The sequence below is a fragment of the Juglans regia genome, chromosome 2 (genome assembly GCF_001411555.2).
Source record: "Juglans regia cultivar Chandler chromosome 2, Walnut 2.0, whole genome shotgun sequence".
In the NCBI taxonomy this organism is placed as follows: Eukaryota; Viridiplantae; Streptophyta; class Magnoliopsida; order Fagales; family Juglandaceae; genus Juglans; species Juglans regia.
The window spans coordinates 6,104,080-6,125,682 of record NC_049902.1 but is presented as its reverse complement, the minus strand read 5'-3'; the positions used below and the strand labels follow the sequence as shown (position 1 = coordinate 6,125,682).

The window sequence follows — 21,603 nt, the reverse complement described above, 5'->3', positions numbered from 1 at the left end:
AAGATCCAACCATGTCTTCCGCAACAACTCCAAACACTCAACCTATCTCTACCCCTGAAAATTCCTTGGTTGTTCTCAACATCACTGCCCAGATTAATGAAAAACTCACCTCCTCCACTTTTCCTCAATGGCGTGCTCAGTTTGAAGCACTGCTCATTGGGTATGATCTGATGGACTACGTTACTGGTGATTCCCACTGCCCTCTCTCCGATGGCACACCCACGTCTTCCTCTAGGAAAACCCATTGGGTTAGGCAAGACAAACTTATTTTAAGTGCTATTCTAGCATCTACTTCTTCCACCATAACTCCACTCATTGCCACAGCAAAAACTTCTCATGAAGCATGGAAGAAGCTGAACAACATGTATGCTAGCCGTTCGCGTACAAGGGCGATGCAGTTAAAGGAAGAGCTCACCTTGGTTCAACGCGGAAATCGCTCCGTTCCAGATTTCCTTCATGCTGTCAAGGCTTTGGCGGACGAAATAGCACTCATAGATCATCCAATTTCGGACGATGATCTCACCCTCTATGTCCTCGATGGACTTGGACCTGATTTTAGAGAGATAGCTACTCCTATTCGGGCAAGAGAGAAATCTCTAATGTTTGAAGAACTTCATGATCTTTTAGTCGGTCATGAGAATTATCTCCGTTGCATGGAGATGGCTTCCCAGCAGCTCGTTGCTGCTGCAAATTTCACGGCCCGAAAAAATGGTTCCTCTGGCGGCTAGCAGCAAAGGACATCTTACAAACCAAATGGGTCTCGTAACCCCAGCTTCTCTCGTTCGGGCACACAGCAGTACAAAGACAGCCGCAACAATAATAAAGGCTCGGGCAAAAACACTTCAACTCATAAAAGGTACCAGCCCAAATGCCAGCTTTGTGACCAAATGTGCCACACGGCAAAGGCCTGCTCTCAGCTGCAGTCCAATGAGTTCAGTGCAAATTGTACTGCTACTTCAAATAACCAAGACTCTAAATGGCTTCTTGATTCTGCCGCATCGCACAATGTCACTATTGTCGTCATGTGTTTACTGACTTGTGTGATGGTATTAGTTTGGTACTCATGTTATAATTCATTGTGAAAATCGTGTTTCGTTAACTGACTTTTCCAAGTACGTCCAAGGAAATTCTATGAAAATAAACTTTCAAATTGATATGGTTTTATAAGATACGTTGGATTTACTTTATAATAAAAATAACTTTACAACGACCAAACATACTATATTAAGATACATCATTTTGTGAGTTTATTTTTGTACAATCTTTTTGTGGTTAAAGCATCTCTCAATATCAAAACATCATGAAAGTTATTTACAGAGAAATTGTAATACAACAAAACAAACAGAGCAGCCTGAATCTCCTTAGTTTTAGTTATTTGGTCGTCCCTCTTGACTGGGGAAACTTCCTCGATCTCATCTTTTTGTTCGAACCTAAATGAGATCCTTTCATTTGTGATTCTACTGGGAAACGTATGAACATAATAAAAAGATGAACATATGAACTTTGCCTTGGTGGAATCTCTCAATTGCTCTCTGCGTAAAATATAGTGACTTATATATCAAGACCATTGCGAACCACAAATGTCTACATATCTCTACCGAAAAAGGAACGAATGCAAGACTTTGACGGATTAAAAGATAAGGAAGAAGACTTCCTCCTTCAACACATGAGCCCCAAGTTCCAGCTCTCTTTACACAAGATAAAGAATAAGTTCGACCGAAGTTCGTGAAGCAATAGGTACACATTTTGATTTTCCCAGCCATTGATGTGACTGAAATGTTGAATGCACTGTGGAATGTTGAATGTTCCGTGGAATCTAGTCGACGAGATTAATTTCCAACCATGAATTGCTGAGAAATGTTGCAAGAAAGTATAATGTCCCTACCGTAAAATTATTTTCTAAACTTGAACAGTATCTATTGATGATTGGTAGGCCCGTACAAGCTAGATTGCTTATAAATAAAGCCCTTAACTATCATACGCTCTACAAGTAAAAACAATGGGATCATTAGCCATTAAGAAAGTATTTTCCCTTCTCATCAACTTTGTCCTATTTTCTCAGTTGGTTTTTTCACTGGAAGTGCCTGCCTTTTCTTCTAATTCTTCCAAAGAAGCTACTGCTCTTCTTACATGGAAAAATAGCCTTCAAAACGAATCCCAATCCCACTTATCTTCATGGACTTCAGTTTCTTCTTCCACTCTAAACCTAAGTAGGAATCCATGCAATAATTGGCTTGGTATTTCATGCAACCTTGCTGGAAGCGTCGTCAAAATAGACCTTGGCAACTCTAGCTTACAAGGTACGCTTCATGGATTTTCTTTTTCGTCATTGCCCAATCTTGCGTATATTGATCTTTACATGAACACACTTTTTGAGACAATTCCACCTCAAATTAGCTACATGTCAAAACTTGAACATCTCGATTTGTCCTTTAATCAGTTTTCAGGTAAAATCCCACCTCAAATTGGCTCCCTGTCAAAACTCAAATATCTTGATTTGTCCTGTAATCAGTTTTCAGGCAAAATCCCCCAAGAAATTGGCAAGCTAACTAATCTTGAGGTCCTCCACCTTGCATATAATAACTTAAACAGCTCCATTCCTGAAGAAATAGGGCGCCTAAACTTTCTAACCGAACTTTTACTTCACAGAAACCATATAGACGGTTCCATCCCTTCTTCTTTAGGCAATTTGACCAACTTGGTTAATTTGCTTCTTTCTGACAATGAACTTTCTGGTTTCGTTCCTTCAGAAATGGGAAACCTCTCCAATTTGGATCTACTTTTCATTCATAGGAACTGTTTGATAGGTCCAATCCCTCCCACTTTTGGGAACTTGAAAAAGCTAATCAGCTTGTCCATGTTTGCTAATTCATTTTCCGGTCCCATCCCTTTAGAAATTGGAAATTTGAATTCCCTAATGCAATTAAGTCTTCTTCAAAATAATCTTTCTGGTTCAATTCCACCATCATTAGGTGATTTGGCAAATCTTACCCTACTTCACCTGAATAATAATAACCTTTCTGGATCCATTCCAACAGAAATAGGAAAGTTGACTTCTCTCATATCTCTACAGTTGAATGAAAACCAGCTACATGGTTATCTTCCAACTTCATTTGCTAATTTGAGCAATTTGGTAAATTTGACCCTTCATGACAACCAACTTACCGGTCCTATTCCTCAAGGAATTGGAAATCTCCTCAACTTGGCTTTTCTAAGAGTAGACACAAACCAATTTATTGGTAATTTGCCTCAAAACATTTGCCATGGTTTATCACTTCGGTACTTTGTTGCAAGCAACAATCATTTGGATGGCCGAATCCCCAAAAGCTTCAAAAATTGCACAAGCATAGTCAGAGTCTTCTTAGGAGGTAACCAACTCATTGGAGATATATCTAAGGACTTTGGTGTCTATCCAAACTTGACGATCATAGATCTAAGCCATAATCAATTTTATGGACAGATCTCAAGTAATTGGGGACAGTGTCCACAGCTACGAATACTACGAATGGGCAACAACAATATTGCTAGTAGAATACCACACGAGATTGGAAATTGGAATCAGCTAGGTGAACTTGATCTTTCTTCAAATCATATAGTTGGGACCATTCCAAAAGAATTCGGAAAGCTGATTTCTCTAATAATATTGAGGATGAATGGCAATAAACTCTCTGGTGCTATACCTTTTGAATTTGGGTCATTGAAAAAACTTGAATATCTTGACTTGTCCTCAAACAGGCTGAGTAAGTCAATTCCAAGTAATTTTGGGGACTTCGAGAAATTGATCGACTTGAATTTAAGCCACAACAATTTTAGCCAAGGGATTCCAACCCACCTCTTGAAGTTATCTCATGCCTCCAAATTAGACATAAGTTATAACTCTTTAAATGGAGAGATACCATCAGAGATTAGCCAAATGAGAGCTTAGAGATCTTGAATCTCTCCCATAATAATCTTTCTGGCTTCATTTCGAAATCTTTTGAACAAATGCATGGCTTGTTGCATATTGACATATCCTACAATGAGTTGCAGGGTCCCATTCCCAATAGCAAAGCATTTTTAGATGCTCCAATAGGAACATTAAAAGGGAACAAAGGATTGTGCGGTAATGCTACAGATCTACAGCCTTGCAAACATAGCTCAAAAAGGGGACAAAAAGTCGTGTTTCTTCTCGTTTTCCCACTTTTAGGAGCAACTTTTGTTCTACTTTCTTTCTTTGGGATTTTTCTCTTTATGCAAAGAAGAAAGACAGATCTAGAATCCAAACAAAGCAAGACCGAGGGCCAAGTACTGTTTCTTTCAATATTACATTTCAATGGAAGAACATTGTATGACGAAATCATAAAAGTGACCAATGGTTTTGATGCTCTATGTTGCATTGGGAAAGGAGGACATGGAACTGTCTATAAAGCAGAGCTAACTTCAGGTGATATTGTAGTTGTGAAGAAATTCAATCGACCACTGCATGATGCTGGTGAGAACAGATTTCAAAAGGAGTTTCTGAATGAGATAAGGGCATTGATGCACATACGCCATCGAAACATTGTTAAACTTTATGGTTTTTGTTCCCATGTGCAACATTCCTTTTTGGTTTGTCAGTATCTAGAGAGGGGTAGCTTGTCCATAATCTTGGGCAACGAAGATGTTGCTAAAGAATTGGGCTGGTGTAAGAGATTGAATATTGTTAAAGGTGTGGCATATGCCTTGTCTTACATGCACCATGATTGCTCCCCTCCGATTATTCATCGTGACATATCAAGCAGCAACATCTTGCTGGATTCTCAATTTGAGGCTCATGTTTCAGACTTTGGCACCGTAAAGCTTTTAAAGCCAGACTCATCGAACTGGACATCATTTGCAGGCACTTATAGATATGTTGCACCAGGTTATAAATTATTTCATTGTCCTATCAAAGAAAAGCATGCATATGTATTGATTTTTTCCCATCTTTCCTTGATTTATTTTTATTTTTTTGCAGAGCTTGCTTATACAATGAAGGTAACTGAGAAATGCGATGTGTACAGCTTTGGCGTATTGGCAATCGAAGTCATTAGAGGAAAGCATCCAGGTGATTTCATCTCCTCACTATCAATGCCGTTAGCTATGGATAACATACAGGTGAAAGATGTGTTGGACCAACGGCTTCCATTTCCAACAACTCAAGTTGAAAATGAACTTATAATAGTTGTAGAACTAGCCATGAAATGCTTAAATGCCTATCCCCAATCAAGGCTGACGATGCACATGATTTCTCAAGTGTTATCGACCAATATTGCAAATTCCTAGAGCCATCCAGATGTGCATTCCAACATGAAAGCTGAGAATTGAAGGTTATAGACTGTTGAGATAATAGTTAATGAGAATAAGTGCTAAAATCATGTGGCAGTCTAAGATAATTACTAGCGCATTTTATTTCAAGTATTTATGTGTAATTTTAGTTGTCAGTTGTATGAGTGTTAACATATATTTTTTTATCATCTCATGTCCTTCAGTTTAATTCCAACTATATCAATCAACCAAAGTGTCTTTTGGGAGTATAAATGTGGCAATTTTTGCAACTTGAAGGTTTGTTTGTTCTCATAAATCTTTTTAATAGAACCCATGTGATTTGAAAATTTTGGAGTTGAAGACCTTAATTTTAAAAAAGTGGGAGGTTGTTAAATTAGAATATAATATTCACGTTCGATTATTTCATTTTCAAATTTTGTAATTTTTGGGTGAAACATAATTAACAAAAAACTCGACGTTCAATGGATAGCTAGCTACGCAATATGCAATTACACTACGTAAAAACTTTTAAATATATGATATTACTGTTATACATTATTCAAGAAAATATAAAATTTATGCCTCGTTGGGAAACACATCCTATGTCGAAATTTCTCATAATTTTCTTCCGAAACATCATTCAAACACAAAAACTTTCAATTTCAAATTTTTAACTTTTTCATCTAGTCATTATCTAATCATTATAATTTTCCTAAACTTCCAAAAAAATTAATACAAAAAATAATTATTAAACTTTTTTAAATTCCAAAATAAATATGGTATTAAAAAATTATATTATAATAATATTTTAACTTTATAGTATTTTTATTCAACATTTTCTCTCTCGTTTCCTAAAACTCAATAAAACATCTTAACTCAAATCATTTTACTACTATTTACATATTTCTCATCTCATTCCACAAACGAGACCTTAGTTTATGGTTTACATATATTACCACTTTTTTATATTCCTATATATATCATTTCTATGATCCAACATCTTCCCTTAATTGAAACATATAAAAAGCTTAGACGTAAAATTCCCTGTATTCAAGAATAATGCAAGTTTGGAATTCATTTTTTCTTTCTTATTTTTTACAAATTTGTTAAAGGTGTTCCTAAAAATTTTCAATTCAACTATTTATTCTACACCTAAAAGTATTCAACCCCTCCAAACTTATAATTCTGGCTTTGTCCCTATTGGGAAGGATATATCCCTAACCTTAGATTATTACCTAAACTTGATTAAGACTTAAAATAGGAGAAAGATAAATTTGTAAAGCGAGTCCTACAATATTTATGGATTCCCATTTTGATAATATTAAATTCTCAATAAATGTTGTATAATTCACTTCATATATATATCTTAACTAAAAATTTCAAGTTCGAATAAGGAACTTGTGACAAACCACTCATTTTTCTCTTGGTTGGTCACGAGTCTTATATTGTATTTTAAACCTCGAAGTCGTGTTTTAAATATTGCATATGATTTTTAAATGAAGACAAGAGCCTTCAAAATATTTTAAATGTCCAAAATTAATTTTAAAATGGGGTATTTTCGGTATTATTGAACCAAACCTAATTTTAAGGTAAGCTTTTTTATATTGTGAAGTCCCAAAAATAATATAGTTTTAACAAATTATTTTATTTAAATGATTTTAGTTCTTTAAGAGTATTATTAAATATTCATCATTTTATTTTATATTAAAAACTATACTTAGATAATATTATTTCTTTTAAAAATGTTTAGTAAACTTCATCATTTTATTTTATGATGAAAGATTATAATTTTAGAATTGAAGTTGTGTTTTAAATTAGTCTCATTGTATTTCTATTTTCATTTCACTTATTTTAGTCAGTTTATTTAAGTGTTTTATTTCTCACCTTTAAATCAATTTGGAGACTCCTAAGTGAAGGGTTGGGATTAAATTCCAAAACCCTAACTTTTTCCTCCCATTTCCTTTTCTCCCTCTCTTTCCTCTCCTCCCTCCAGTCGACGCCCCCTCCCCTAATTCCCTCCCTTCCTCTCGGTTTCTCCTTCCTGGCCCAGCTCTAACCGCTGCCGCTCGTCGACGGCATCACCCCAACCCCGTAGCCCTTTTTCTCTTCTCCCTCAGTTTCTCTCCACCGCGCCACCGGGAGTAGCCCACGAGCTCGCCGTCGAGCCTCGCTGGCTAGCTAAACCCCCTTTACGGCCTCACCCTCACCCTAGACTTCCCCATGGCTCACCCCATAGTCTTTTCTCCCTTGGGTTCCCCATCATCGCAGCTCCACCCAGATTGTGGTGCCAAAGCACCATGAGCCACCACGCCCCACCATACGCCATTGCCACGAGCCTTCTCCACTCCGTGGACCAAAGCTGCTCTACCCCTAGTCCTCGAGGCCCACAGATCACTCTCCCTCTGGTCTCTCAACCATGACCTCTTGTTCTTCTAGAGCCGTTGCAACTCCTCCCAAGCTGCCATCAATCACCAGCTCGCCACTACCCACGGCTACCCGAGTCAGCCCCATGACTTAGCCTGGGCACCACCGTGCCTAGCCAGCTGAGGCCTTGCCTCTCTCTCTTCTCCCCTTCGGCCTCTAGCACCCACACACACCCCCACAACCGTACACTACCCAGCCAGCCACTAACTACCCGTCTCCGCCTCATGTTGCCACCATGAAGCCCCACCAAACCCTAGCCACCCCAAATAGCTATGTCTTAAGGTCACGAAAATGACCACCACGCCTTAACCAATAACCAGCCCCTCCTTACACATGCGTAACCGCCATCACAGGACCATGCCGAGCAGCAAGCGGGGCAACAGGTCAGCCCAGACGCATGGCATCATCCTACAGCCATCACACACTTTGCTTGTGACAGTCTCTCTCCCTTTTTTTTTCTCTCTCTCTCTCTCTCACACACACACATCATGCTTATGATTCAATATATAGAAAGCTTTCTTAAATCAAGCAGGTTCATTCTTTATTGGTTGTCCAGATGCAACTGGGAAAACATTTGTATATAAAGTATTTCTTGCTACAACAAAATCTAAACAATTAATAGCCCTTGCAACTACACCATCTGATGTTGCTGCATCTATTTTACCTAGAAGTCGAACAACACATTCACGACTTAAAATTTCATTACAGTTTGACAAGAGCAACACATGCAATATTCGTAAACAAAGTATAACTGCTAGATTATTATTTGTTGCAAGGTTAATTATGTAGGTTGTAGCCCTTATGTTACCAAAGCAATCTATAGAAGATTGGACATAATGCTTCAGGACATCAATGATTCAAAGTTAACATTTGGTGGCAGGCAAGGTTGTTTGTGTTTGATAGAGATTTTTGACAAATTTTACCTGTCGTTTGTAAAGGTACAAGACAAGAACAAATTGATGTAAGTTTAGTCTTTTCTTACTTATGACCTACTCTGACCAAGATTTGCTTAATTGAAAGCATGCGAGCACAATTAGATCTAAATTTTTCAAATTACTTACTTCAATTTGGCAATGGAATACTGCTATTCACAATTGAAGAAATGATAAGAATTCCTGATGATATGTTTATCCCTTACAAAAATGATGTTGTTTCTTTATAGAAGTTGATAGATGTTTTCTATAATATTCGTGATTATTCAAAAAATCATTGAAATGTTAAATCGAGCTATATTAACACCAAGGAACAGATATGTTGATGAAATAAACAGTATTATAATTTCGATAAAACAATAGATACATTTGAACAAAGCATTATGGAGGATTTCTTAAATACTTTGACACCAAATGGGCTTCCAACTCATGAATTACTATATAACAAAAATTGTCCAATCATGTTACTTAGAAACATTAATTCTTCATAAGGTTTATGCAATGAAACTCGTCTGATATGTTGCAACTTTGAATGTAACATCATTAACGCAGAAATTATAGTTGGTCATCATAGTGGTAAAGGGGTTTTATACCAAAAATTTCATTGATACCAAAATTTGATCAAAACATTAGGTTTCCATTCAAGAGAACTCAATTTCCTATTAGATTAAACTTTGCAATGACAATCAACAAATTATAAGGGTAAACATTGGATTTTGTTGGGATATATTTGCCACAACCTATAGTTTCTCATGGACAATTGTATATAGTATTATCAAGAGCTAAGACAGTTGCTTCAGTAAAGATTCTAATAAGGCTAACATCAATTGATAGATCTCAACAAAATTACACAAATAAAGAATCATTAAGCTTGGCGTCTTCATCTTAACACTATACAAGTAACTTGATTTAATTTTCTATTTTCCTATTGTCATTATTTTATACAAGTTCAACTTTAAATACTAATTCATTTTTTTCTTTTTACAAAATCAATGTCTAAGATGTGGAAGGTTTATTCTAATGCTCTACAGGGAAATCGACTACAAGCTAACATGTTTGATAGAGATATTGATTTGTGTGATGACACTTTACATTTGTTCCTACCATACTACATCAGTAATGCTTATGTGAAGCCGTTAAATCCTAAACATAGAATTGAAACCCATCAATACCAATGGATCTTAAACTCAAGGACAATCATTGAACAAATTCTAGATGATGAAAAAGCATTGCAGCCACCAAATTACAATATCATTTCATTCAGTTAGCTCAATAATTACAAAGATTAAATTGTAGAAATAGGTAAATCTTTGTTTAAAATTTTCAAATTCTTTGAAAACTATTTTTATTAACAAACTAATATATGATTTATTAGATCTATTGGCTATTGCCTTATATATAAATTTAGCTAGAGAAGTAAACACAACAAATAGTCCAACAATCCTCCAAGAAATATATGTGTTTGATCAAAGGTAAACATAATTTTTAAATATCTATCTATATTATTTAATTTTGAATATTAACCTATTTATGATTTTATTTATTAATATTAAATTATTATTTGTTCTTACTTCAAATTTGTAGTTTGAATCCTATATGTTTGACTATGTGGGCTCAGTTTGTTCATGCTTATTGTAAACAAATTTCAAAAATTATTGAAGCTAAACCACATAGTTAAACATTACTTCAAGAAATAACTATATCTTGATTTGTGGAACCATTTGTGGTTTATAAATGATGCTCTGCTAGAAATGCGAGGATTGATTGGAAACATACTTGTTGATTGTGATGACAAAGAAAGTCTTATGTTAAAAAGATGTATTAGATATAGTGTAGACATATAATATAAAATCAAAATATAAAATTCTTAATGATTCATTACTTCAAGATATAATGATTACATTTTCAAATTTTTGTCTTTGTTTTCAATATTTTTTTTTTAATTTTTAGGGCAACAATCAATGATTCATTACTTGAAAAAAAAAATTATAAAATGATTGGATCAGATATATGCATCTGCCTCTACTCATAGTGTTTATCCATTAACCAACATTTTTTATGTTGCAAACCTGCTCAAAACTTCACAACCCATGACGGTAAAATCATATTCGTAACAACAAATTCTCATTTCTATGGTGTAATCACGAAAGCAAATTTCATCCACTTTCTTATTAGTACATCACAATAGTTTCCTATCTACACAATATTTATAACAACTTGATTTTAATATTGGTTATGTATATGATGTAGAAACCAAAATTTTGGATAAAAGGGAAGATAAATGTGCTCGACTTCCACCAAATCTTCTTTTACATGTCGTGCATTGGATGTAATGAAGGAACAAACAATGAATATTGTAAAGGACGTGTTTCACACCACCAACCACACGGATGACCTGCAACAACAATGGGGCACTGGGCGCTCGGGGGACACTCCAATGTCAAAGTCAGAGAGATAGTATAAGTGTATTCAGAAGTCAAGTGAAGTGTTTGCTAACTCCTATAGGTTATTTATAGAGTGATATGGACGTGCAAGTAATTGTTGATAATCACTAATCCTATGTGCTTATCCTTCATAATTCCTCAATAACAAGAGTGGATAATTGTCCTGTCTTATAGGTGCCATCCTGCCCAAGATGATCATCCCAAATCATGGGCTTTATCTCCAACTCCCTGAGGAGTTATTTGTAACTACTTGAAGAGTTATCTTCCACGTGGCAGTGGTTGTGGGCCTTTTGGCCATGGCCCTCCCAACCTTAGGGAATACCTTGGGTTGGTCTTCTTAGTCGTGGGCTTGGCTATTGTGGGGGGCCCAAATATCCCCTCTAGTTATCCCACTAATTTTTCTTGTGCTGGCACATGAGAAATTGAAAACATTCCATTCTCGACACCTGTGTCTCACCTTGCTGGCCATTGGGCATCTATTTGTTTTTCCCAACCACACCGAGGGTCCATGCTACTTAGTGTGCCTAAGTTAGCTGTAACTGTTCCTGCGTATTCAATTGTATTTATTTAAAAAGGAAATGGCAACCTTCACTGCAGCCAACCTTTCGGATTCCCAAGGGGAGCCCATGATTACCTGTCTTGAGGCATTCTTTTTGGTTGTTTAGCAGATTCACGTACTCCTTCTCATCTCATTCCATCCTTCTTGCTTCCTTAACCTCCCTACAAGCTTTGGTTACATGCCTCGCTATGACGATTAAGTCATTTTATGCTTCTAAGAATTTGTTTTAATAAAGCCCATGAGAGTTCTGGCCCATGTAGGGAAAATTAGGGTTTAGGGCCAAAAGGATTGGGGGTCATGCCCAATCTAAGAGTTCTTGTGCCACTTGTCATCTTAGGTTTATAATGGATTAAATGGAAGCCAAAAAAGCAAGACAAAAAGGCTTGGGGCATGGCTTACATGCATACCATAGGAAGATCAAGTTTTTCCTTGCCATGTGTCATACATGCAAGAGGATTTCTTTGTGGGAAGAACCATTTTGATATATGTCACTATGGGGGAAAGGCATTTAGAAGGACATGATTAGAAATATGGGAAAATGAAATTTAGAGTAGGCCAAAAGGCCAAGGATGACAACCATGGGAGAAAGAAGATTTTATTTTTGCCATGTGTCTTCCATGCATGAAGGTAGGTAAAAAGTTACTTTGGAAAAGAGCAAGACGAAGGAGGGAAGAACGCTACATGCCTAAGAGGCTTGTAGAAGAAGATTTTGTGTAATAAACCCTAGAGGTGGTCGGCTAGGGCAATATCTTTGTGCCAAAAGGAGGACCAATCACATGTTGTCCAAAGGAATGATGAAAAGAAGATCTTCTAGAAGGGAATAGGGTTCGGCGTCCATGCACTTACACACACACTCTTCATGTGCCACTAGGCATTCATGCACACTTTTAAGGGACTAGAGTTAGTAAAAGACCCTTTAGCCTTAAGATGCATTGGACCAAGACATGATATGAAGGGTAAAAGGGGAAGTGGATCGGTTTTTGGAAGAAGGAGGCACCACTTGCAAGAAGATGTCTTAGGGTTTCCAACTTGATCTAATGATGAGCTAAGGGAAAAAGGTGGTAGCGCTACATGCCACTTGGCATCCATGCATGAGCTTGTTTCAGGGACAAAGCTTCCTAAAATACCTATAAATAGGGAAGGACCGAAAGCCCTAGGACCTTTGGCCATTTTGTGTTTTTGCTCTTGCGCGTTTTGGCTACTCTCTTTTCTCCTAAGTTTCCATCACTCTCTCACAAACCAAACACTCTTGTAAGGATAGGCAACTAAGGATACTTTAAAGAAGAGAAGGCTAAGAAGGTAAGAAGCTAATTTCTCTTGTGATATACACACACGCACAACCTCAAGGGAGAAAGGTTCGGTTGAGCCAAGTTCATCCAGAATTTATGCCCACACACACGCACACTTGAGTTAGAAGAAAGTAGGTCATGTTTTCAAAGGTTCATAAACATGAAACCATGTCTACTCACATATTTAGATTAGGGTTTTCATCAAAGGGAAGACAAATGTAACTCTACATGTTTTCAAGCCTTAAAGCATGATGCTTTGTGGAATGAGAATCACAACACTAGTGAGTTGAAATTAGGGTTCTTATTGAGGTAAAGTTTTGGATTCCAAGGGGAAGGGTCCGAAAATTTGGAGCTTTTCATGGGAAGAAAAATGTGTAAGGAGCACCACACTTGAACACATGAGTTAGTGAGTAGTGATTCTAACTAATGTTACATGTGAGTTTTCAGCTTGCTTACTATAAAAATATTTTTCGGATTTTCGTAAGTACACCTCTAACTTGTACTTGGATATTATATGCATATGGCTTGTGAACTTTTTGTTTGTTTCGGTTTTGTATGGTTACTTGTGATATTATGGTTCCTTCATGTGTTATGAACATCTCTTGATATGATTGTTTTAAGCATGATTTAAATGGTTTATGGAAGACATGTATAATGTGGAAAAGAAATGGAATAAGAAGTCATACTAGGTTTCAGGTGGTTTTGTGTTGCTTGAACATGAATATTCCTATTTCACTCATTTGGCCTTGGAGTAAGATCATGAAAAGATCACACATAATCTTAAGAAGATGTTTCGGCCTTCATGAGGATCTTTGATGAAAAATCTTGTTTAATGCATTAGAAGATTCTAAGTTCATAAAGTTGATTGAAATGCATGTTTTCTTACAATAGAAACTTTCGGTCAACCCTAAGGATTTAATGAGATCATTGGTAATTTGGAATTCTTTGTCATAAGAACCAAATTTTTTATCATAATAGGGTTTGATGTATTCAGTCCCTACATGTTTGTCTTTGGTACATATGCCTTTGATTGATATGAATGTCATGAATTGTTATAAAGGAACATGTCCGCATGTTCTAATATTTTCTAGCCATAACGCGATATGTATTCCATGAATGAATGTTCTATTGTATGATGATGAAACATATTGGCATCTCATGATATTGATAAGGCATTTGACATTACATGCGTCTCGCGAAAGTTCAAAAGTCCATAGTCATGTCACATGCATTGGGATTGTGAAAACCTTTTTAAGAAAAAGAGTCATTTGTTTTTAAAAGAAAGGTCTGATCACTACCCCGAATGCTAGGATGGGGGAATGTCCTAGTGGAACCCCTCTGTCCGCTCAAGAGTGTTTAAAATGGAGGGATAACACTTGGGTTGACGTAGTACAGTCAACGGGTCTCGTATAGACTCTAAAAGAAAAGGATGTTGGAGCAAGATCTCACCTAAAGCTAGTGGGTGCACCTACGGTGAAGGCGAAAAGCAAATTGCCGTAATATGGAAAGTTTAAGACGTAGTCACCTTGGTCAAAGAGGCCAATGGTTGATGCGGTAACTAGTGGGGAACACACGGTACATAGGGGAGCCGTGAGGTATCCAAAGTTATGTTAATGACAAGAAAGGGGTTTCGAGCCCAAAAAGTTATGCTATGAAAGAAAAAATGAGGCCATAAGTATGTTAATGAACAATGAGACGATGAAAGAATGTTTTATGAAAGCAAAAGTTATGAAATGTCGTGTTTTTTACACACTGTCGTGAAAAGTCAAGTGCATAAGCATAAGTTCATGTCCATGCATTCGTTGTTAAGTTTGATTGGCATGCTTATGATTTCTGTTGCATGTTATTTGTTTACGTACTGAGATTTTTCAAAATCTCACTGTTGTATTTACCCAATATCATTCCTTACTCGGGATGACAGAAGTTATGCCAAGTACACAAGATCGTAAAGTATGGATGGAATCAGTGAAATAATAGCGGACGAGTTCAGTATTGAATCTCGTCATCAGTCTACCTTAGAATTGCTTAAGGAGTTAGCTCAGTGACTCAAAGAGATTGTACCTTTTGTCAATAAGTCAGAATATGGGTTTGTATAACTGGACCCGCAGAAGATGTCGAGGCTTACGCAAGATATGGGTTTTGTGTCAAGACATCTTGAGCAAGCTAAGAACTCTGCTGTAAAGGCTAAGGTAATAGCCATGGAGTTGGGTCTGGACATAGACGTTCACCCATCTAGGGGAATATTCTTAAGCCTGCTTGAGGATGAGACCCTAGGTTCGACCCATTCCTCTTTTGGGAAGGGACTTTTTGCTTAGCCTAATGTTTTAAGGTTTTGGGTCCCTTGTGTTGGGAGTTCATTGTGAAACTCTAAGTTTCTTTTGATGGCAACTATGTTATTAAGTATTGGGATCTTATGTTTTGGTACCAAGCCTAATGTTTCATTTGATATGACTTAATTAACTTTCCACTGCTATATACTACATACTGCTAGCCATTAATAGATGCATTGCATCTTATTTATCATGTACGAGGGGTAGGTAACCCTGGTGTTGCTTGTTCCGACTTTTCAATTTCCAACAAATCCCAAGCAAGGGCTGGGGGTGCCACAACGAATGGTATCAAAGTGGTATTAACGTCTCTTGGTAAAACCATAAGTTGTCATAGGAATACATGGTACCAAATGATAAGATTGGAATCTAATAGTTATAGGCTTGAATTCTATAGCTGATATTTTAAGGATAAGTATGTGGTTTGCCAGTATTGTGAAGTCACGAAAGAATAGGACTCTGTTTTAGGAAAAAGTGAAAGTTGACGCGTCAGTTTGTGCATTTAAGGAGGAAAGGACCAATGGTGTGAAGACAGCTTGAAGAAGTATCCCCAAGGTCACGAGATTGGGAAGTTCGAAACCTTCCATTAGAAGGAGGTCAGGCAGTCACAGAACCCATACGACGGATGACTGAGGTGGTGAGACACCAATTGGAGTTAGGCAGATTTGCCCCACATTTGATTAACATAGAGAAGATGCAAGCGAGGAAATTCCAAGATGGGTTACAACCGAGGATTTGGAATCAGATTGCTTGCTTGCAGACTAAGAGCTTCCAGGAACTAGTGAACGTAGCTTCGATAGCATAAGTAGAAAAGTGGAGTCTGATTGCCCAAGTCCAAAAAGATCGCAAAAAAGAGGACTTCCCTACGCTCCATGGAAGAATATGGGAAAGAAAAAGGTCCCATATACTCGGGATAAAGGAAATGGAAAGATGGTCAAAAAAGTGGTGCCTATTATGCCACCACCCTGTTGTAGTTGCGGACGAAAGCATAGTGGTGAATGTCAATTCACAATCGGAGCATGTTTCGGATATGGTCAGACTGACCATATGATTCGAGATTGTCCACGTCATGCGGCGGGAGGAGCATCTATGCCTGGAAACAAGGGAAAGATCTCGCAGAAAGCTAAAGTATATGCAATCACACCGGGAGTGGTAGATCTAGAAGCTGATGGAGCTACTGATGCTGGAGTAATTACTGGTAACATTCTAAACTTAGTATAGATGGTAGCTCGTATTGCTAAGAAACTTTTAAGTAATCGTAGTTACCATTGTAGGTAAGGTTAAATTAATGCAACAACTGGTTTTTTGCTCTGTTTGACTTGGGAGTTTTGCTTTCCTTTGTATCTTATGACTGCATAAGAAGGTGTAAGTTGAGTGTGGAAACCTTACCCCTGAAGGTTTTAGTAACTATTCAAAATAGGAAAGTAGTGGGATGCACTCGGATAGTTAAGGATTGTCTGTTGGAAGTCGTAGGATTAAGCCTATTAGCGGATTTAATTGTATTCCATTTAATGGAATTTGATTTGATCTTAGGAATGGATTGGTTATCTAAGCACTATGCCAAGATATATTGCCGGAGAAGAAAGGTGATTTTTGAGCTACCTTCAAAGGATTGGATTTGTTTTATGGGGGAAGTTGTGAAGACGATTCCATCAACCTTATTGGTAGGAAAAATAAAGAAGGCTCTAGAGGAGGGAGCTAATGGTTATCTAGTGTTTATGACTAGTATGATAGAGAAAGTTAAAGGAGTTGAAGGGATTCATGTGAAAGAAGAATTTCCTGAGGTTTTTGCTGATGAATTGCCTGGGTTACCCCCAAGTCGGGAAATGGAGTTCGTAATCGAGTAGGAGCCAGCTGCAGCCCCAGTACCAAAGGCAATTTATCGAATGGTCCTAGTGGAGTTGAAGGAGCTGAAGGTGCAGGTCGAAGAACTTTTGGAAAAGGGTTTTATCCACCCAAGTTGGTCCACGTGGGGTGCACCAGTTCTTTTTGTGAAAAAGAAAGACGGTACAATGAGTATATGCACTGACTACCAGGACTTGAATAAAGTAACAATTAAGAATAAGTATCCATTGCCACGAATTGATGATTTGTTGGATCTGTTACAAGGAGCATCAATATTTTCCAAGATAGGCCTACGGTCAGGATATCATTAGTTAAAGATCAAAGATCAAGATGTATCCAAGACAGCTTTTCAAACTCATTATGGACACTGAGTTTTTAGTAATGCCATTTGGATTAACTAATGCTCTAGCATCATTCATGGATTTGATGAACCAAATTTTTAGGTAGTACTTGTTCAATTTTGTAGTAGTGCTCATTGACGATATCTTGATTTATTCCCGAAGCGATGAAGAACATAAGGAGCACTTAAAGATAGTATTGAAGATCTTGAAAGAACATTAGCTCTACGCTAAACTCAGCAAGTGCGAGTTATGGCTTAGAGAGGTGAGATTTTTGGGACATGTCATTTCTAGCAAAGGTGTAGTAGTAGACCCTGCTAAAATAGAAGCAGTGATGGAGTGGCAGAAACCAACCAACGCCCATGAGATACGGAGTTTCCTGCGTTTGATTGGATATTATAGAAGATTCGTCGAAGGATTTTCTAAATTATCTGGTCCTTTAACGGCTCTGACAAAGAAGAATGCTAAGTTTCAATGGAGTGAGGACTGTGAAAGGAGTTTTCAGGAACTTAGGAAAAGGTTAACCTTCGCAACTGTGTTGGCTTTACCTGAGCCTCATAAGCCGTATGTGATCTATAATGGCACCTCTAAGATGAGTTTAGGGTGCGTTTTGATGCAAGAAGAATGAGTCGTCACTTATGCTTTCGTGATAACTTAAGGATCACGAGCGGAATTATCCTACTCATGACTTGGAACTTACTGCATTAGTTTTTGCATTAAAGATTTGGAGACATTATCTTTATGGAGAAAAATGTGAAGTATACACTTACCACAAAAAGTCTTAAGTATCTATTTAGTTTAAAGAACCTGAACATGAGACAGAGAAGATGGGTTGAAATGATCACTACCATTGTGAGATCAAGTATCACCTTTGAAAGGCTAATGTGGTAGCAAATGCCCTTAGTCATAAGGCCGAGGTCGATATGCAGTCACTTCTAGCAATAATGAGGGAATTATTAATTGGGAAGCCGTCAAGAGATGTTAGGTTAACTATGGTATAGTAGATCGTACCATTAACTGACAAGGACATTATCGAAGGACAGAATAAGGATGAGAAAGTGGAAAAACTTCGATAAAAGATTCTGAAGTCTGAAGGACCGCAACACTTTTCGATTGAGAAGGATGGGATTTTGCAATATAAAGAGGGGAAAGTGATTCCTAATGACCATGAATTAAAAGAAAGAATCTTGAAGGAAGCCCATTGTATGCCATATACTGCTCATCTTGTCAGCACCAAAATGTACCGAGACCTGAAGTGACAATTTTGGTGGGTTGGAATAAAAAGGGATGTGAAATGGTGGATTTTGTTGCCAAATGTTCAACTTATCAATTGGTTAAGGTTGAACACCAGAGGCTGGAAGGGGAGTTGCAGCCGTTATCAATACAAGAATGGAAGTGGGAAGATGTATCAATGAATTTTGTGGTAGCCTTGCCAAGGACATCATCAGGAAATAACTCAATTAGGGTTATAGATGACCGGTTGACCAAAAGTGCGCATTTCCTACCAATTGCTAATACGGATTCATTGGAAAGGCTCTCAGGAGCCTACATGAAGGAAATAGTCAGACTTCATGGAGTACCCAAATCTATAGTGTCTGACAGAGACCCATGTTTTACTTCGCATTTCTGGTAAAGTTTATAGAAAATGTTGGGCGCGAAACTAAAATTTAGTAGTGCCTATCATCTGCAGATAGACGGACAGACATATTGAACTATCTAGACATTGGAAGATATGCTACGTGCTTGCATAATGGATCAGGCTGGCGATTGGGAAAGCCATTTACCATTGATAGAGTTCACTTATAATAATAGCTTCTAGGCAACAATACAAATGGCACCCTATGAAGCATTGTACAGGAGAAAGTGCAGATATCCATTATATTGGGATAAAGTAGGTGAAAGAAAGTTGCTTGGACCAGAATACCTGCAGGATGTACGGAAGCAAGTGGAGTTGATTTAGGAAAGGATGAAGGCATCTCAAAGTCATCAAAAGAGTTATACTGATAATCAACGAAGGGATTTGGAATTTAGTGTGGGAGACTGTGTGTACGTTAAGGTGTCACCTATGAAAGGAGTCATACGGTTCGGAAAGAAAGGGAAATTGAGTCCCAGGTATGTAGGACCATATGAAATTCTGGAAAGAGTCGGCGTAGTTGCCTATCATCTGGATTTACCAGTTGAACTGCACGGAGTGCATAATGTCTTTCATGTATCATCCTTAAAGAAGAACTTTGGAGAAAGACAACCTGTAGTGATGGACGCCTGTAGCATACGTATACAGCTGAATTTGTCTTATGAAGAATGTCCTGTTCAGAAGTAAATAACAAAGAACAAGAGCTGAGGAACCGAAAGGTGTCATTGGTGAAGGTTCTTTGGAACAATCCAGCTTTCCAAGACGCAACATGGGAAAGAGAATATTCAATAAGTACTAAATACCCTCATCTGTTTGTAACCTAGAACTTATGTATTCACAAATCTTTCTCATGAATGATGGATGAGTGTGTGGTATTCCTTTGCTTGTTACTCTTATGTAATCTATGAAATTTTTCGTGATATGTGTACCTACCATACCAGTGCACAGGGCATGGCTCATAATAGGAACAACCTTCGTATGTCTGTATCTTCAGTAGCATAGATTAGAGCAAGGCATGAACGTAGTTGTCGAAATTGACAAATCAGAAGAGATCAAATGATGAGAGACCATTGGTAGCAGATGGAGAGATTGGAATATCATCGTACTCATGTGTTAGACATGAATTTTTGGAATAATATTTTTTTAAGGAGAGCTTGACCGCATAAGGAATGTCAACCCTGACATGATCCATTAGTCTGGAGGGAAGTTAATCTGTTACATTTACTTGGACTTAACCCTAAGGCAGAATCTAGTCTCGCTATCGAAGTTCATATTTTGAGGCATGAGCGTTTTGAGACCTCAGATACATCTGTCGATCGAATCCACTACTGTGAGGAAGGACAAACTGTTGAAGACACTGAGTCTAATATTGAGCGTACATTGAATGAGATATGGGTAAACATGTATTACGATCCTGACTTGGATGTGATATTCTATCATTCAAAAAATTCAGTGACGAAGGAAGAAGGAGAAGTGCCAGTCTTCCTCTGAGGAGTCCATAGCTGCGAGTACCAGAGGTAATACGTAGGATTGATTAATTTCCCCTAGTAATGTCTTTCGATATGAACATGGTATCAATTTCTAGGATGAAATCTTTTTCTAAGGGGGGAGGATGTGACGACCAAGACTTTTTAGGCTTATGAGAAATTTTTTTTTCTAAAGCCCATGAGAGTTTCGGCCCATGTAGGGAAAATTAGGGTCTAGGCCCAAAAGGATTAGGGCTCATGCCAAATCTCAGAGTTCTTGTTCCACTTGTCATCTTAGGGTTATGATGGATTAGTTGGTAGTGAGAAAAGCAACAATAAGGTTTGGGGTGTGGCTTACAAGCCTACCATAGGAAGATCAAACTTTTCCTTGTCATGTGTCATGCATGCATAAGGATTTCTTTGTGGAAAGAAGCTTTTTGACATATGTCACTATGGGGGAAAGGAGTCTAGAAGGGAATGATTAGGAATATAGGAGAATGAAATTTAGAGAAGGCCAAAAGGCCATGGGCGACAACCATGGGAGAAAGAAGATTTTTTTTTGCCGTGTGTCTTCCATGCATGAAGGTAGGTAAAACGTTTCTTTGGAATGGAGCAAGACCAAGGAGGGAAGAAGGCTACATGGCTAGGAGGCTTCTAGAAGAAGATTTGGTTTGAAAACCCTAGATGTGACGCCCGCAAATTCCGCTTGGGATCGGACGGACATTTGAAGCGTCGAGACATGCAACACAAGGTTACCTGCCCCCGTTCATGACATATAAGATGCAATATTCCTAACATGCATCTAGCATTATGCAATATTCGCAGCGGATAATTTTTCTTTTTAGCAATACTATGCACCAAACCGAAATATCCTAAATACTTAAAACATACTTCATACATAATGACATACTAAACAACTGAGATCACAATATTAATCCATATGGTTGTGATCAAAAGAGTGATGGAGATTGAACTCTACAAATACAAGTAGTAATCTAAGGTAACTACTGTATTAACACCTACATCGCATCATCGCTTAGTCGACCATTTCCAGTTGGTCGATTCCCGATTCTCCTTCAGA

General features: G+C 37.7%; 2 protein-coding genes across 2 annotated transcripts; both read left to right on the top strand.

Moving 5' to 3' along the window:
* Positions 1-1,643: 1,643 nt before the first annotated feature.
* On the top strand, positions 1,644-3,925 carry LOC118347646 (MDIS1-interacting receptor like kinase 2-like). The gene is made up of 2 exons (XM_035687645.1): positions 1,644-1,737; positions 2,063-3,925. Exon 2 carries the CDS (start codon positions 2,360-2,362, stop codon positions 3,923-3,925), a length of 1,566 nt encoding a protein of 521 aa, XP_035543538.1. The 5' UTR covers positions 1,644-1,737; positions 2,063-2,359.
* A 33-nt stretch (positions 3,926-3,958) lies between these two features.
* LOC118347645 (MDIS1-interacting receptor like kinase 2-like) lies at positions 3,959-5,283 on the top strand. The gene is made up of 2 exons (XM_035687644.1): positions 3,959-4,882; positions 4,976-5,283. The coding sequence occupies exons 1-2, from the start codon at positions 3,985-3,987 to the stop codon at positions 5,281-5,283; spliced, it is 1,206 nt and encodes a 401-aa protein (XP_035543537.1). The 5' UTR covers positions 3,959-3,984.
* Positions 5,284-21,603: the final 16,320 nt, after the last annotated feature.

What these genes read in the sequence shown, in the direction of transcription:
- LOC118347645 (XM_035687644.1), top strand. Translation starts at nt 3,985, where the DNA reads ATGCATGGCTTGTTGCATATTGACATATCCTACAATGAGTTGCAGGGT. An exon ending in TTATAGATATGTTGCACCAG is followed by an intron (nt 4,883 to 4,975) that starts GTTATAAATTAT and finishes ATTTTTTTGCAG; the next exon opens with AGCTTGCTTATACAATGAAG.
- LOC118347646 (XM_035687645.1), top strand. Translation starts at nt 2,360, where the DNA reads ATGAACACACTTTTTGAGACAATTCCACCTCAAATTAGCTACATGTCA.